Consider the following 15,293-nt stretch of genomic DNA (forward strand, 5'->3'; position numbering starts at 1 on the left):
ACGGGCAGGGCTGACCCGCTGGGAGGTCAGCGCCGCGGTACCCGGTGGAAGGGAGGTCCTGAGTAGCGGGACACGGCCGGATCCGCGGTTTGAGGCGAAGCGGGGGCGGCGGGAGGGGAAGCGGAGCCCCGGTGCCGCTTGGTGCGGGCCTTACGGGCTGCCGTCCTGCCCGCACCCAATATGGAGGCCGGGCAGCCTCAGCAGGCGCCGTGCCCTACTTCCGGTCCGCCCTGCGCCCCACTTCCGGTCCGAGCTTTGCCCCAGTTCTAGCGGCGGCGGCGGCGGCGGCGGCCCGGGGCGATGCGGGGGACCGGCGGGACCCAGGACCCGGCCGGGCCGGGCCTGGGCGCCTCTAGGTTCGGGGCCGCCCCCGCTGCCTGCCCCTGGGGCTGCGTGCTCGGCCCCGGCGGCTGGAGCGGCGGTACGCGGGGGGGGCGGAGCCGGGGGGTGGCACCGGGGGGTGGCACCGGGGGGTCCCAGGGCGGCGGGAGCCGGGGCTGGGGATGCCCGCGGGGCCGGCGGGACCGAGCGGGGCGGGGGGGCCCGGGGCCCGGGGGGGGCGGGGCCTGGCCTGTCCCGGCCCCGCCCCGCCGGTGTGTTTCGGTTTCGTTTCCGACGGCTCAAGGCTGCCTCCGCTCCCCGCAGCGCCGGTCTGCCCCCTGCACCGCCTGCCCGGCGCCGCAGAGGCCGAGCGCAGCCGGTGGCAGGTACGTGAGGGCGCGGGAACGGTGGGGACCGGGACCGGGAACCCCGCGGGGGGAGGCTGCGCCGCTTCCCGACCCCCCCCCGCCCGGTGCCGCCGCTCCAGCTCCCGGTGCCGCCGCAGGTCCCCTCCTGCCTGGCGAACCGCGGCGCGATGGGAGAAGTGACCACGGCTTGGGACGCGTTCGGCCGCGGTGAGTCGGGAGCAGGGGCCGGGGTGGCTGCCGGGGCCAGGGGGAGGGCTGCCGGGGCTCCGGGCGCTCGGGAGCTGCCGCTGACGGCCCCCCCGCCTCTCCCTGCACAGGCCTGGCCTTCTGGAACGACCCCGGCGGGCTGGAGGAGTCTAGCGAGGAGGAGGTGGATGAAGATGGGGAGTGGATCGGTTTCGGCCCGCCCTGCGAGGACGGGGGCTTCGCCTACAGCTTCTGCGGGCTCGAGGGGCCCTTCCTCTGCCAGGAGCCCCTGGGCCCTCGCCTCCCCCCGGCCGCACTCGGGGCAAAGATGCCCCGGCTGCCCGCACCGTGGAGGCACCAGCTGACGGCCGAGGTGAGTGAGGGGCGCCCTCCCCGCCCCCCCTGCTCCCCAAGGTGCCCCCGCCTCGGCCGTGTCGCATCCTCCACTCCCTCTTGTCCTCGCGTCTCCCTCGGGGAGGGGGGGCGGCAGCGCTGCCACCCACATGCCCGGGGCTGTCCCGCTCTCCCGGTGCCGGGCACCGGTGGCTCACGGCGTCGCTCCCCCCAGGAAGCGGAGAAGAACGCGCGGGAGCTGGTGGCGGAGGAGGAGCGGGCGAAGAAGAAGGCAGAGAAGAAGAAGCTGAAGAAGAAGGTGGGTTCACCCTGGCAGCCCGCAGCCTGCGGGCAGCTGCCCGCCTTTCCCTTCCTCCCGAGCCTCACTGTTGCCCCGAAGAGGGGGAAGCGTGTCTGGGGGGCAGCCTGGGGATTGCTCCCACCCCACCGAGGCAGAGCCACGGCGTGGGGTCTGTGCTGCTCTGCCCGGCACCTGCTCACGACTCGCTCTCCGGTTTCCAGAAGCAGAAAGACCGGAAGAAGCAAGAGAAATTGGAGCAAGAGCTGAAAAACAAGCAGGAGACCGAGGCGGTGAGCGAGTCGGGCTGCGCTGCCCTTGGGGGTCCCGCTGTGGGGAGAGGGGTGGGCAGGCAGCGCCCTGCTTCCCCGGCTGCCCCTGCTGCCCCCTCACCCCTGCCCTCTCCTTCCAGAGCACCTCGTCCCCGAGCAGCGCGGCGGGCGCTGGGCACCCCCAAAACAGCAGTGCTGAGGAGGGGGAGGGCAAGCCGCCCCCCAGCTCTTCCTCGTGCCTCCGGGGCAGCGCAGCCCCCTCGGGAAGGGAGGGAGGGAAGGAGGGGAGAGCCCGGAAGGGCCGAGCGGAGGAGATGGAGGTGAGGGCTGCCGGCGGCGGCCTGGCGCGGGGTCTGCCTTGCGGACGGGCCCGGGGCTCTGCCCGCCTCGCCCACCCTGCCTCCCCCAGGACGAGCTGGACCTGAGCTGCGCCTTCGTCTCCAAAGCCTGGCAGAAAGCGGGCGGGAGGCTGCGGGCGCCCGGCAAGGAGAGACCAGGCAGCGCCGAGCCAGGCAGGAGGGCACCAGGGAAGGTGAGTGAGACCCCACGGGGCCCTGGGGAGGGACCTGCCCGCCCCCACGGGCACCCCGGCCCGCACTGCCCTGCCTGCCCGCCCCGCAGGCGCCCAAGCCCAAGCCTGTGCCCCCGGACATGAGCGTGGTGGAGCAGAGCCTGGTTCTCGCAGGTCAGTGAGGCTGCGGGTCCCCCCGGGCAGCCAGGAGAGGGGGTGGATGCACAGGGGGGCTCTGCCCTGCTGCTTCCCAGCCCCTCCCCCTGCGGGTGGCTCTGCCCCGGGGGGTTTTGTGGGTCTGGGCTGCCCCCGAGGCGCCTTTCCCTCACAGCTGGGGGGGCGGTGGAGCCGCTCTCTTCTCCGCAGGCCGCGGCAACGAGGCAGCCCAGCAGGGCCGGTACACCGAGGCGGTGCGGGCCTTCACCGAGGCCATGAAGCTGAACCCCGGGGAGCACCGGTGAGCGACTGGGGGGGCTGGGCGGCGGCGTTCCCCGGGGCTGCGGGTCGTGGGCAGCAGCAGCAGCAGCCCCGCTCTCCCCGCAGGCTCTTTGGGAACCGCTCCTACTGCTACGAGAAGCTGGGGCGCTACGAGGAGGCGCTCAGGGACGCGCAGGTGTCACTGGGGCTCCAGCCCGGGTGGCCCAAAGGCTTCTTCCGCAAGGGCAAGGCGCTGCGAGGGCTGGAGGTACCGGGGCTGGGCGGGGGGCTGCGGGGGGCTCCAGGGTCCCACCGGGGCTGGGCGGGGGTTGCGGGGTGCCAGCGGGGCTGGGTGGGGGGCTGTGGGGTGCCAGCAGGGCTGGGTGGGCTGGAGGTGCCAGGCCTAGGGGGGGGCCTGTGGGGTGCCAGCAGGGCTTGGGGGGGGGGGGGGGGGCTGCGGGGTGCCAGGGTTGGGTGGGCTGGAGGTACTGGGGCTGGGGGGGGGCTGTGAGGTGCCAGGGCTGGGTGGGCTGGAGGTACCGGGGCTGGGCAGGGGTCACTGGGTGCCAGCGAGGCTGGGCGGGGGGCTGTGGGGTGCCAGGGTTGGGTGGGCTGGAGGTGCCAGGACTGGGTGAGGGGCTGTCGGGTGCCAGCAGGGCTGTCAGGGGGGGCTGTGGGGTGCCAGGGCTGGGTGGGGGGCTGCAGGGTGGCAGCAGGACCAGGCAGAGCCCTGCGTGGGGTGGACTGGGGGCCGAGGCTGGTGGGCAGGGGGGCCGGCGGGGTCAGCAGGTGCTCAGCCCCCCTCCCCCGGGCGCCAGCGCTACGCCGAGGCTGCCAGGACGTTCGAGGAGCTGCTGCACCGGAACGGGGCCAGCGCGGAGGTGGGCGCCCAGCTGGAGGCCTGCCGGGCCCTGCTGCAGGTGAGGCCCTGCTGTCCCCGTGTCCCCAGCACCATCCCCAGCTGCCACCCCCTCAGGCCTGACCTCCTCTCCCCCCCCCCTACAGCGGAGCAGCCTGGGGAGGGTCCCCGTGTCCCAGTCCCTGCTGGAGGCCGGGGAGATGCCGTCACCTCCCTCCGGTAAGGGACCCCAGCGGTGGTTTTGCTTTGGGGCCGTTGGCGGAGCCGGGGAGTGCGGGGGGGCCTGGGCTGTGCTCTTGGGGCTGGAGGGGGTCTTGGAGGGGGGTGCCGGGGCTGGGGCCGGCCCACGGTGGGTGCTGTGGAGCCAGCTGAGCCTGTCCCCCCCTCTCAGCGGGGGAGCGGGCGAGTGGGAGCTGCCGGGACACGGACACGAGTGGCTTCGCGACTGTCGTGAGCTCCAAGAGCCAGGGAAAAGGCCAGGGCCGGCCCGCGGCCAGCAGCCAGCCCGCGCTGCCGCCCACCCATCCTGCCAGGTAGGGCCGGGGCAGCCCCCTGCCCGGCGGCGAGGGTGACCAGTGCTTACTGGGGGGCGGTGGGCAGGAGCGGGTGGAGCTCCCATGGAGCTGGTGGTGCCGGTGGGGGGTCCTCAGGCCGGTGTGTGGGCTGGAGCCAGCTGCCAGTGACGCTGGTGCGGTTTGGCAGGGACTGCTACCCCCTCTGGGTGGGCAACGTCACCCCCCGGATCAGCGAGAAGGTGCTGCGCGGCTCCTTCAGCCGGTGAGTGGCCCCCGCAGCCCCTCCTGTCCCCACTCCCCCCGGCCCGGGGGGGGCGGGGGCTCTCTCAGGGGTGAGTGCTAATGCCCCACACCCTCGTCCCAGGTTTGGGGAGATCCGCTTCATCCGGCTGCTGCCGGAGCGGCGCTGCGCCTTCGTCAACTATGCGCGGAAGGCGGCGGCCGAAGCGGCGTTCGGCGCCATGCAGGTGAGCGGGGGGGGGGCACACCGCGCCCTGGGACCCTCGGGGCCGGAGGAGGGGGGTACGGGGTGTGGGGGTGGCCCCGTCCCTACCCCAGTGGGGGCCCCGCTCACGCCCCACTCTCTCCGCAGGATGCCGAGGTGGAGGGGAGCAGGCTGGTGCTGCAGCTCAAGCACCCCTCCCACGCCACCCCCTCCCCCCGGCGCTACCCGGAGCCCCGCGGTGAGGTGGGGGCCCCCCCCGGGGGGCTCTAGTAGCCAAGGGGTCTCCTTGGAGCCGGACCCCACGCGGGGCTTGCCTGTGCCCTGCCTGTGCCTTATCCCTCTGCAGGCAGCGGGACCTGCCCCCCCCGCCCCCTCTGTGGGCAGGGGTGTCATCCCCCCCCCAGTGCCTCGAGTGGCTGTGCCTTGCGGGGCTGCCCCCGGTGGGGTCTGCGGCCCCTTTGGGGGGGGTTGGTCTGTGCTGCTGCCCCCCGGCCCTGCTCTGGGTCCCGTGGGGCAGGAGGCGGGGGGGGGGGGGGCGGCCCCCCTGGAGCTCCTCAGGCCGGGGGGAGCCGGTGGGACAGGGCTGTGCCCCGCGATGGCCGTTCCCCGCGGCCCCTTCAGGGATTTGTACTCGATTTGGGGGTTTTTAATAAAACCGAGAGCCAGCGGCGGGTGTCTGTCTGTCCTTCCCTGCCCTCCCCCTGCCCGGCCCAGGGGAGCAGAGCCCGGGGTCCCCAGCCGCCCCGGGGGGGTGGTGTCTGGCGGGGAGCAGGAGCCGGGGGGGCTGTGGGCCCCGCTGTAATGTCATTTGCAGGTGACAGGAGTGGCAGGGGCCGCGCAGGGCGGTGACAGGCGGGCCATCAAGTAGAATTTGATTAATATGCAAATAGGCAACGGGGAGAAGGGGCGCGGGAGACAAGGAGTAATTAATCACTAGTTAAAAGAAATTAATACCAACAGCAGAGGTTGTCAGGAAACAGCAGTCGAGTTAATCATCCAGAAAATTGGAAGAGGAAAAAGACGAGCGTGCGGGGGGGGGGGGGCGGGGGGGCTGCAGCCGTCCCGAGGCCCCGGTGATGGGCACAGCGTGCCCTGGGGCTGCCCCCAGGCCGCTGCCTCGGGTTTGCCCCCCCCCCAGGGGCCGGTTGCCCTTGGACGGGGGGGTCCCTGGGGGGTGCGGGGGTGAGTGGCCGAGGCGGGGGGGGGGGGGGAGGGGGTCAGAGGGGTCTGTCAGGGGCGGGGGGGGTTGTGACCCTGCCCCGGCCACCGGCCCCGCGGCGACGAGCCCGAGCCTGAGCTCAGCTCCGGGGGGGGCCGCCTGGGGACACACGGGTGTGCGTGTTTGCACGCGTGTGTGTGCGTGTGCAAGTGCACGTCTGCGTGTGTGTGCGTGTGTGCGTGCACGCGTGTGTGTCTGCAGGGGGACACGGCGGGGGGGTGACATGCCGCAGACACCCCACCCCCCCCCAGCCGCATTTCTCAGCGGTGGAGACGGGGCTGTGGCTGCGCCGGGGCCGGGGGCGGCAGCCGGGGGGGTCCCGCTGCGGTTCTGTGCGCGACCCCCCCGCCCGTGGCAGCCCCGGAGCCGCAGCCGCCCCCCCCCTCCCCCCCCCCCGGTTACCGCCGTTCCCGGGGCTGCTCAAAGGCACTTTCAGGAGCAATCGCGTCTCTCCCCCTCCCCCTCCTCGATCGGGCGGCTGCTGCGCGGGGGGAGGGGCGGGACAATGCAATTAAAAACGGAGAAAATGCTGGGGGGGGGGGGGCGGCTCCGCCCTCGGAAGTTTGCACCGGCGTAATTAGATCGGGGGGGCTCATAGGGATGGGGGGGGGGGGGGGGCGCAGCCGAGACACGCCGCGCTGCGGTGACAGCGGCCCCGCGGGACCCCCGGCAGCTGCCCGAGCCCCCTCCCCGCCCCCGTCGCCTCCGGGCCCCCGGCCGCTCATCGAGGGGGGGTGTGGGGCCGAGCCCCCCCGGGATGTCTGCTCGCCTCCTTCCCCCTCTGTGGGGGGCTCCTCCCCCCCGCTTATCAGAGAGTGACATCACCGCTCCGCGCAGTGACGTCACCGTGCCGTGACGTCACCGTGCCGGACACCACCACCACCCCCGGCCCCCCCGAGGAGACTCTGCGATCGGGAGCGGCGCAGCGCGGGGACACGGGGGAGCCGCAGCCCGGCGGACGCGCGGCGGGGCCCGGGGCCACGGGGATGGGCGCAGCCGGGCCCGGGGGGTCTCTGGTGCCCCCTGCTCCGGCGAGGCCCCCCCGGCCCGGGTAAGCCGGCAGAGCCGGGCATCCCCCCGGTGCGTGCTCACTGCCCGGGGGTGTCCGTCCGTCCGTCCCGCCGCCAGAGCCGCTCTGCGCTCCTTAGTAAGGTGTCGCCTTTATTCCAAATATTTACACCCGGGCGGGCCGGGCCGGGCCCCCCCGTGCCCCCCGCTCTCGGGGCGGTGGGGCAGCGGGACAGACCCGATAGAAAATTAAATTTAAAAAACAAAAAAATAAAAAACAGAACAACAACAACAAGGAAAAAAAAAAAAAAAAAAAAAAAAACCAGAAAGACGGACGGAAAAAAAAAAAAGCGAAAAATTGCACCAATTCCCCCCCGGGGCGGGGGCAGCGCGGCCGCCCCGTCCAAGCCGGGGGCTCGGTCAGTCTCGGTGCCGGCCCGGGACCCCCCGCCCCGCGCCGCTTCAGTCCCCCACGTCGATCTCCTCCTCCGAGAGCTCGGCGGGCGGCGGCGGCGGCGCGGGGCCGGGCCCGGGGCCGGGCCCGGGGGGGCGCGGGGGGTCGGGCATCGCCGCCAGCTGCTGGAGGGCGGCGGGGGGCAGCGCCTGCAGCGAGGCCACGTCGGCCCGGAGCTCCTCCAGGTCCCGCTTGAGCTTGGCGCGGCGGTTCTGGAACCAGGTGATGACCTGGGCCGTGCTGAGCGCCAGCCGCGCCGCCAGCTGGTCCCGGTCCGCCGGGGAGAGGTACTTCTGCCGCAGGAACCGCTGCTCCAGCTCGAAGATCTGCTGGTTGGTGAACGCCGTCCGCGACTTGCGCCGCTTCTTGCAGGTCGGGCGCTGCCCCAGGGCGCCCAGCGGCTCCCGACCTGCGGGGACAGCGGGCTCAGCGCGGCGGCACCGGCAGCGGCACCCGCACCCACACCGGCATCCGCACCCACACCGACATCGACACCGGCACTCACACCAGCACCCACACCGGCATCCGCACCCACACCGGTATGGGCACCCACACCCACACCGGCACCCGCACCCACACCGGCATCGACACCGGCACTCACACCAGCACCCGCACCGGCAGCTGCACCGGCATCGGCATCAGCACCCGCACCCACACCCACACGGCACCCACATCGGCGCCGGCAGCTGCACCGTCATCCCCACCGACACCGGCATCAGCACCCACACTCACACCAGCACCCGCACCCACACCGGCGCCGGCACCGGCAGCCGCACCGCCGAGCCGAGCTTCGTTGAGCCCGGCCGGGCCCGTCCCTGCCCCGCCACCCCCCGCTGCTCAGCGCCGACCCCTTCCCAGCCGTGAAACACCGAACCCGGTCGAACCGAGCGCCGAGCCGAGCCGTTCCCAGCTCAGCCCGTACAAACCCAACCGAGCCCGAGCCCCGGTTCCGCCGGAGACGCCGCCCGCCGCGGCGCGGGGCCGAGCCCACCGTGTCCCGCCGGCGGTCCCGGGGCTCCGGTCCATCTCCTCCCGCCGGCGGCTCGCCCCGACCCCGACCCGAGTTCGGTCCGTGAGCCCGGCCCGCGGCGGCGGGGCCCGCACCGGCAGCCCGTAGCGGAGCCCCAGGAGCGCCGGGCGGCGGGGCCGGACGGGCAGCACGAAGCGCGGCCGTTCGCCCGAGCTCCCGCCTGTGCTTTCGCTCAACGATTCCCCGAAGCCGCCTGTGCCGGCGGCGCCGGGTCCGTGCGGGTCTCCCGGGGTCCGGTCGCTACCGCCGCTCTCGGCGCGGCCGCGTCGCAACCCCGAGGCCCCGATCCGGCGCTGCTGCCGGTGGAGGAGAAGAGAAACCTCCGGTGAGCGGCGGATCGTGTCCGCCGGCGGCATTGGTAACGGCCCCACACCGGCCGCAGGGTCCCGGTCCCGCTGCCCGCAGCAGCGGCTCCGCTCCCCGGGGACCCTCGACCGCCGCCCCGACGCGCCGCGGTCCGTCCGTGCAGCGGCCTCGGTCGTTCGTTACCGGAGCCCCGGGTCCGTCCGGGTAACGGGGCTCTACCTCAGTCACGGACCCCGATCGCTCCCGTTTTTGTCCGTCGGGGCAAAGGTGGTTTTTTTTTTTCCGGTTGTCGCGGGACCCCCGCTCCGCCCGGCCGTGTCCGTCTGTCCGTCCGGGCACCGGGGTTTGCCTTAATTACGGGAACCTCGATCTGTCCCTTTCTGTCCGTGGATGCCGGTTCGTTTCGCCGTTAGCCGCGGTCCCCCGCCCCGCCCGGCCGGCAACAGACTGGATTTTCGTTAATTACGAGAACCCCGCTCGGCCCGGCCGTGTCCGTTTGTCCGGCCGGGTAACGGGGTTTTGCCTCCATCTCGGTAGCCCCGTTCTGTCCCGTTTCTGTCCGTCCGGGTCAGAGGATTTTTTCGTTGATCGCGGGAGCCGCGCTCGGCCCGTCCCTGTCCGTCTGTCCGGCCGAGCACCGGCTGCTTTTCGTGAGTTACCGCAGCCCCGCTCCGCCCGGCGCCGTCCGTGTGTCTGTCCCACTAACGGGGTTTTTACATTAATTCCGGGAGCCCCGGGCTGTCCGCTTTCTGTCCGTCTGTCCGTCCGTGCAACGGCTTTTTTTTCGTTAATCGCAGGAGTGCCGACCCGCCCGGCCGCGTCCGTCGGTCCGGCCGGATAAAGCGTTTGGTTTTGTTTTGTTTTGTTTTTTTTCGTTAATCGCGGGAGCCCCGCTCTGTCCGTCCGTGTCCGTGTGTCCGTCCGGTAAGGGGGGTCCTTAATTACCGAAGCGCCGCTCGGCCCGTCCCTGCCCGGCCGGGGAAGGAATTTTTTTTTTCGTTAATTCCAGGCGCCCGGCTCGGCCCGTGTCCGTCTGTCCGCCGGGGATGGGCTTTTTCGTTGACCGCGGGAGATGCGCTCGGGCCGTGTCCGTCTGTCCGGCCGGGTAACGGGTTTTTTGGTTAATCACGGGAGCCGGTTCTGTCTGTCCGTCTGTCCGCGGAGGCAAAGGATTTTCCGTTAACGGCGGGAGCCGCGCTGTGCCACCCGCCTCCGTCTGTCCGGCCCCGGGAAGGTTTTTTTTTTGTTCCTTCGTTAATTCCAGGGACGCCGTTCTGCCCGTCCCTGTCCGTCTGTCCGTCCGGCTAGAGGACTCGGTTTTTTTTTCGTTAATCACGGAGTCCCGCTCTCTCCGTCCGTCTCGGTAAGGTGTTTTTTCGTTATCGGCGGGCGCTGCGCTCCGTGTGTCCGTCCGTGTAAGGCATTTTTCGTTAATCTCGGGATCCCCGCTCTGTCTGTCCGTGTCCGTCTGTCCGTCCCGGTAAGAATTTTTTCGTTATCGGCGGGCGCTGAGCTCCGCCTGCCCGTGTCCGTCTGCCCGCCCGATGGAGGAATTTCATCTGGGGCGGGCGGCAGCGTCCCGGCTGCCGCTCGGTCCGTCCGTCCGTCCGTCCGCTCTCACGGCCGGTTTCCCTGGCGGGGCCGAGCCGAGGATCGGCGGGGCCGGTTCGCTCCCGCGGGGACCGCGACTCGCCGGGTCTGCTGGGCCCGGTGCCGCGGGGCAGCCGCCGCCGGTCCAGGTCGCCCGCGGGCAACGTCCGTGAGCGGGGAGCGGCCGCCCTGCCCCGCCGGTAACGGGTTCCTGCCGGAGAACCGAGGCCCGGCCGGAGCCGCCGTTCCCGCCGCAGGAGCCCGCCGGGGCTCGGGGACGCCGACGCCGCGGTCGGTAACGGATTTTCGTTGCCGACGGGAGCGATCCGCCGCTCTGCGCCTGCGCTCGGTCACGGTCACGGTCGCGGCTCGGCGGGGCCGGGTGCCGCCGCTCCGCCCGGTGCAGCCCGGCCGCCGCCGCGGGACCGATCCGCCGCGCGGTAGCGTAGCTCCCGAGGCCGGATCGGTCCCGCGTCTCCCGGTAAAGCTGCCGGGGGCGGCCCGGCCGGTACTCCCGGAGCTCCGGGCTGCCCGCACCGGTGTCTCGGTCCCTGTCGCGGCTCGGCCGGGGCTCGCTCGGGCTCCCGGTGCCCGGCCCCGGGCCTCTTCCTCCCTCCGGTCCGCGGCCGAGCTGCCGCGGCCCCGGGGGAGCACCGGCCCCTTCCCGGCCCGCGGCCGCCGGGTCTCCCGGCCCCTCCGGGACACGACGGAAACTTACCGGGGCCACACCGGGCTGGGGGCGAGGAGGGACCCCGGCCCCGGCGCAGCCCCGGCCCCCCCCGCCCGCCGGCTCCGGCACCTGCCCGGTCCCCGTCCCCGTCCCCGCCCGGTCCCGGTACCTTCGGCCGCCTGCAGCACGCCCAGCTCCAGCCCCCGGAAGGTTTTGCTGGCGAGCTCCTCCAGCGCGCAGAGCGGCGAGGACGGGGCGCAGCCGCCGCCGCCGCCGCCGCGGGGCCCCGCCGCCTTCTCCGGGAGCCGGGCGGGGGGAGCGGCGGCGCCGGGGCCGGGGGGGCTCCCGCCGCGGGGCCGCCCCAGGATGTCCTCGATGCCGAAGGGGGTCAGCGGCTTGTTGGAGTTGGCGGGCGGCGGGAGCTGGTCCAGGGCGCTCCGCCGGCCGCCGCCCGGGGGTTGCAACGGGGGGGAACCGGCCGCCTCCCGCGCCGAGGTCATGGCCGCACCGGGGGCCGCCTCAGCACCGCGCCCGCCTCATCCCGCCGGGGTTCCCCCCCCCCGTCTCGCCGCCGCCGTCCCGCCCGCGCATCCAGCCGCGGCCGCACTTAAACCCCGCGGGCGCAGCCCGCCCCCTCGGCGGGGGCCCGGCGGCGGCGGCGGCGGCGGAGGGGAGCGCTCGGCCTCCCGGCGCCGGGAGCCGCTCGGCGGGGCTGGGCAGCTCCGTGCCCACCGCCGCGTCCCCCCCCCCCCGCCGCCCCAGCCCCGGGCCCCGCGGCCCCGGTGCCGCAGCCTTAAAGACCCGGGGCCGGGGCGGCAAATTGGGCACCGGGAGGAGGAGGAGCCACCGACGGGGGGGGGGGGGTTAAGGGGAGGGTGTGGGGGGGGGCTCCGCTCCCTCTCCACCGCCGCTACCGGGATGCAGCGCGGCGCCTCCCCCTTGTACAGTGATTTTAAACACCCCCCACCCCCTCGGGGGGCGGCCGGTGGGTGCCCTCTGCCCCCCCCCCCCCGGCTGCTCAGCGGGGCTTTTACCGTCGCAAAAAATTTATTAGCTCCCCTGCTCTAAAATGCCCCATAAAAGCGCAGGGGCCGCCGCGTCTGGGAGTGATTAGGCCGCTTCGGGTGGGTTTTGGGTTTCAGAGCGCGGCCCGGCCATAAATCCCCCCCCCTCCACCCGCCCTCCCCGCTGCCCTCCCCAGTACAAATAGCTCCGGGATCCCGACGGCTCGTAAAAAGCCCGGGGACGCCCGCACACGCAGGTGAGCCCCGGTTGGCGACACCGGGTCCGTATCCTCTAGCGGGATTGGGACCGGGGGATGCCGAATCGCCCCACCGGGGCAATTCAGCATCCCCCGGTCCCAATCCCGCCCAGTGCCCCCCATGGGATGCTCTGGGCCTGGCAAGGGGACATGGTGACGGTGCGGAGGGCGCAGGGGTCACGGCGGTAATGAGAGAAAATGAACCTGTGGGTGATGGCGGGGGGGTGGGGACGGACGACGGGGGCGGTGGGAGAACCGTGCCGGGCTGGGGGAGCAGGTGCAGGGGGACCCGTCAGTGCCGGCGCTGGGAGGGGGTCTGGGGGCTTCCAATCTTGCTGACAAAGGCAGAACGCGATCCCCCGGCTGGAAATTGGAGTTAAGACAAATTCAACCTTGAAATTTCCCAGCAGCCGGAGCAATTAAACGCCAGAGCGGGCGGGGGCAGGGAGGAGGATGGGGGGGGGGGGGGGGGTTGTCCAGCAGCTTGGGATCAAACCGATTTGGGAAGAGGGTTTGTAGGCTGCTCCTGGGCAACGCCAGCCAGCCGGGCCCCGCTCCCACGGGCACACGGGGCGTGCGGGGCGCGGCAGGCCAAAGCGGCAGCGTTCGCAGGCAGCTTTTGTCTTCTCCGGGGGGGGCTCGCACGCCTGGCTGGCGGCAGCGCCACGCGGGGAGACGGCGGAGCTGCCGCTGCGGCACGTGCTGCCGGCTCCCGCCGCTCGCTGGGGGATAGTGCGTGTCCCACGACCCCGGCTCCCGCCCCGGCTGCCTGTGGCCCTGGGCTCAGCCGGGCCCCTGCGAAGTCATGGTTGCCTCCAGCAGCACCGTGCGGCACGAGGGCACTGTGCTGGACACAAGGGCACCGTGCTGGACACGAGGCCCCCGGCACCCAGTGGGCAGAGGTTGGGAAGGGGCGCAGCCTGCGCACAGCCCTTCTCAGCCCGTGCCAGCCCCGTGGGGTGGCCGAGCCCTGGCTGGCGCCTGCGCCCTGGGCTCTGTCCCAGCTCACACCCTGTGGCACGCACGAGGCGATGGCCTCTCGGGCTGACGCCTTCTTCTTGCTCCGATGGGGGCTCACAGCCGCCCTGCCCCGCGGAGCAAACCCCCCCCCGGGAGCTGCAGCTGCTCGGGGACTGGGGGGAGCTCTGCTGCAGAGCCCTGGGCCGGCAGCGCCCCGAGCACTCGTGCAGGCTGGGCCCTGGGCACCGGGCAGGGCAGGCGGAGTCCGTGCTGGGGCTCCGGGTGGATCTCTAGCTGCGGTGCTCACCCTGACGGGATGGGGTGTCACCCCCGTCCCATTGCCCCTGCCCCATTGCCCCTGCCCGTCGCTCTGCAGTGGCTGGGGTGAACCCCCTGCGTAGCAGCCAGGTGCCAGGGGCTGCTCCCGGGGGGCAATGCCAGCACCTCCTCCTCTCCGCGACCCTCCACTCGTGCCCCAGGCGCTGCCCCCTCTGTGGGGCAGCCCAGGGCACTGCTGGGGTAGGCTGAGGAGCCTGAACCCTGCCCGGCCCTTGGGCAGTGCTGAGCCCCCAGCAGGGTGAGGCCACAGGCAGGGCTGTGGGCATGGCTGTAGGGATGCATGGCATGCGTGCCGCCTGCCGAAGCAGCGCTGCCCACCCCTGCAGCCCACCCGACGACCCCAGCCCCGATGCAGGGCAAGCCTCAGCTCCCGGCTCACTGCCGGGCAGGGGAAACATCAGCTCCAGCTGCTGGGAACACAGGATGGGAACCACTTTTCACCCCCAAGCAGGACACACGGTGGAAAACAAAAAAGAGACCTCTGGATTTTTGCAGGAACACTGGAGTTTCCTGCGGAGCGGGGCAGAGCGCCCTGCGCTGGCCGGGCGCCCGCAGACGGCGGGGACGGAGATGGGCACGGCTGCTGGGACACACCCCGGCGTGGCACTGCCAGCGCCTGCTTTGGCTCCCACGCCTCCGTCCCACCGAGGGTCTGGTGCTCTGGGGGTCTGGGACTGTGTGCAAGGCCTGGGCCCTTGGCTCTGCAGCCGCCCCCAGCCCCCTGCAGCCGCTGCAGGCCTGGCTGTGCCAGGGCCGAGCCCCTCGTGCCCCTTCCCCCGGCAGCTGTGCCAGGCTCTGTGCCCCTCGCATCGGGCGCAGGGCAGGCAGCGCCTGAGCGTGTCTGTGCAGGCGAGTGTGAGGGTGTGCACGCACGTGTGAGGCTGCATGTGCATGCACGAGGGTGTGCACACCCTGGAGACTGTCTGGGCCGTGGCTGGGGCTGCTCTGTCCCCCTACTCAGGACACCCCATCTTGGGGGCACCCATGGCTCCAAGCACCAGCAGCTCAAGGCACCCCCAGCTCGTGGGCACCCACGTCGGGGGCACCTGGGGCCGCCCACCCCTGTGTGCCTCAGCCCCGCGGCAGCCGGCCGGGGAGCAGGCTGGTGGGATGCCCTGTGCCATGCCGGCAATTCCCTGTGCCGGGGTAACTCGATTAGGGGCGGGAGGCAGCGGCTCAGCCCGCTAATACGCTTATGCCCCGGCACCGCGCGCTGCCCCTGATCTATTATTTAGCGGATCCATTTCAATAACGCGGCTCCGCGCCGAAGCGCCTGGCGGTAACTCGATTAGGGGCGCTCCCGGCCCCGCGCCGGCGCTGGAGCTGCAGAGCAGTTTGCACATGGAAATTGCTTGCAAATGAATTTTCCTTTAATAAGGGGAATAGCTCGGTGCGAAATTAAACCGTCAGTAGCGGAGGCAAGCGGGGCATCACCGGGGGAGCCGCCGACAGCTCCGTGCCCCGTGCCGGGGGAGGAGACCTGGCCAATTATTGGCAATAAATCCTGACCCCGCTCGCGGGGCCGGGGGCCGCGGGCGAAGCCACGACTAATGGGATTACACCTCGCCCCGGTAAACGGGGATTAATGTGCTGGGAGCCGGGGGATGCCGGGGATCCCCCCCAGGGGCTGTTGGCAAATGATCTATTCATTAACGCGCGCCGACCTCGCCGCGCGTGCGGGTGCACGGCTGACCCCGGCTTCGCTACACGGGGAGTGCGGAGGGGAGCGGTGGCGGTGGGGATGGGGGTGGGGATGGGGATGAGTTGAGGAGCGTCGAGGGCTCATGGCCCCCGGGAGCGCCAGGGCAATGGCGGGCTGGGGGGTCACGACACGTGGGGCCCCACAAGGCCCTCGGCTGTTCCCCCGTGCATGTGCCGGGGCAGGTGCAGCCTGTGCAGGCCGTCGCTCACACTTGTGTGTACGTGTGTGC

The 15,293-nt window shown here is 72.4% G+C and overlaps 2 protein-coding genes across 2 annotated transcripts; one reads left to right on the forward strand and one right to left on the reverse strand.

Moving 5' to 3' along the window:
- Positions 1–285: 285 nt before the first annotated feature.
- On the forward strand, positions 286–6,799 carry TTC31 (tetratricopeptide repeat domain 31). The gene is made up of 18 exons (XM_086464889.1): positions 286–421; positions 646–707; positions 827–896; positions 1,007–1,248; positions 1,444–1,527; positions 1,731–1,799; positions 1,919–2,098; positions 2,188–2,310; positions 2,400–2,463; positions 2,656–2,746; positions 2,833–2,974; positions 3,525–3,626; positions 3,712–3,784; positions 3,957–4,098; positions 4,268–4,342; positions 4,445–4,547; positions 4,673–4,768; positions 6,557–6,799. Exons 1-18 carry the CDS (start codon positions 301–303, stop codon positions 6,797–6,799), a joined length of 2,082 nt encoding a protein of 693 aa, XP_086321015.1. The 5' UTR covers positions 286–300.
- Positions 6,800–7,214: 415 nt separating this feature from the next.
- LBX2 (ladybird homeobox 2) lies at positions 7,215–11,302 on the reverse strand. The gene is made up of 2 exons (XM_086464351.1): positions 10,972–11,302; positions 7,215–7,615 (listed from the first exon to the last, which is right to left on the reverse strand). The coding sequence occupies exons 1-2, from the start codon at positions 11,300–11,302 to the stop codon at positions 7,215–7,217; spliced, it is 732 nt and encodes a 243-aa protein (XP_086320477.1).
- Positions 11,303–15,293: the final 3,991 nt, after the last annotated feature.

The sequence above is a fragment of the Leptosomus discolor genome, chromosome 4 (genome assembly GCF_034619465.1).
Source record: "Leptosomus discolor isolate bLepDis1 chromosome 4, bLepDis1.hap2, whole genome shotgun sequence".
Classification (NCBI taxonomy): Eukaryota; Metazoa; Chordata; class Aves; order Leptosomiformes; family Leptosomidae; genus Leptosomus; species Leptosomus discolor.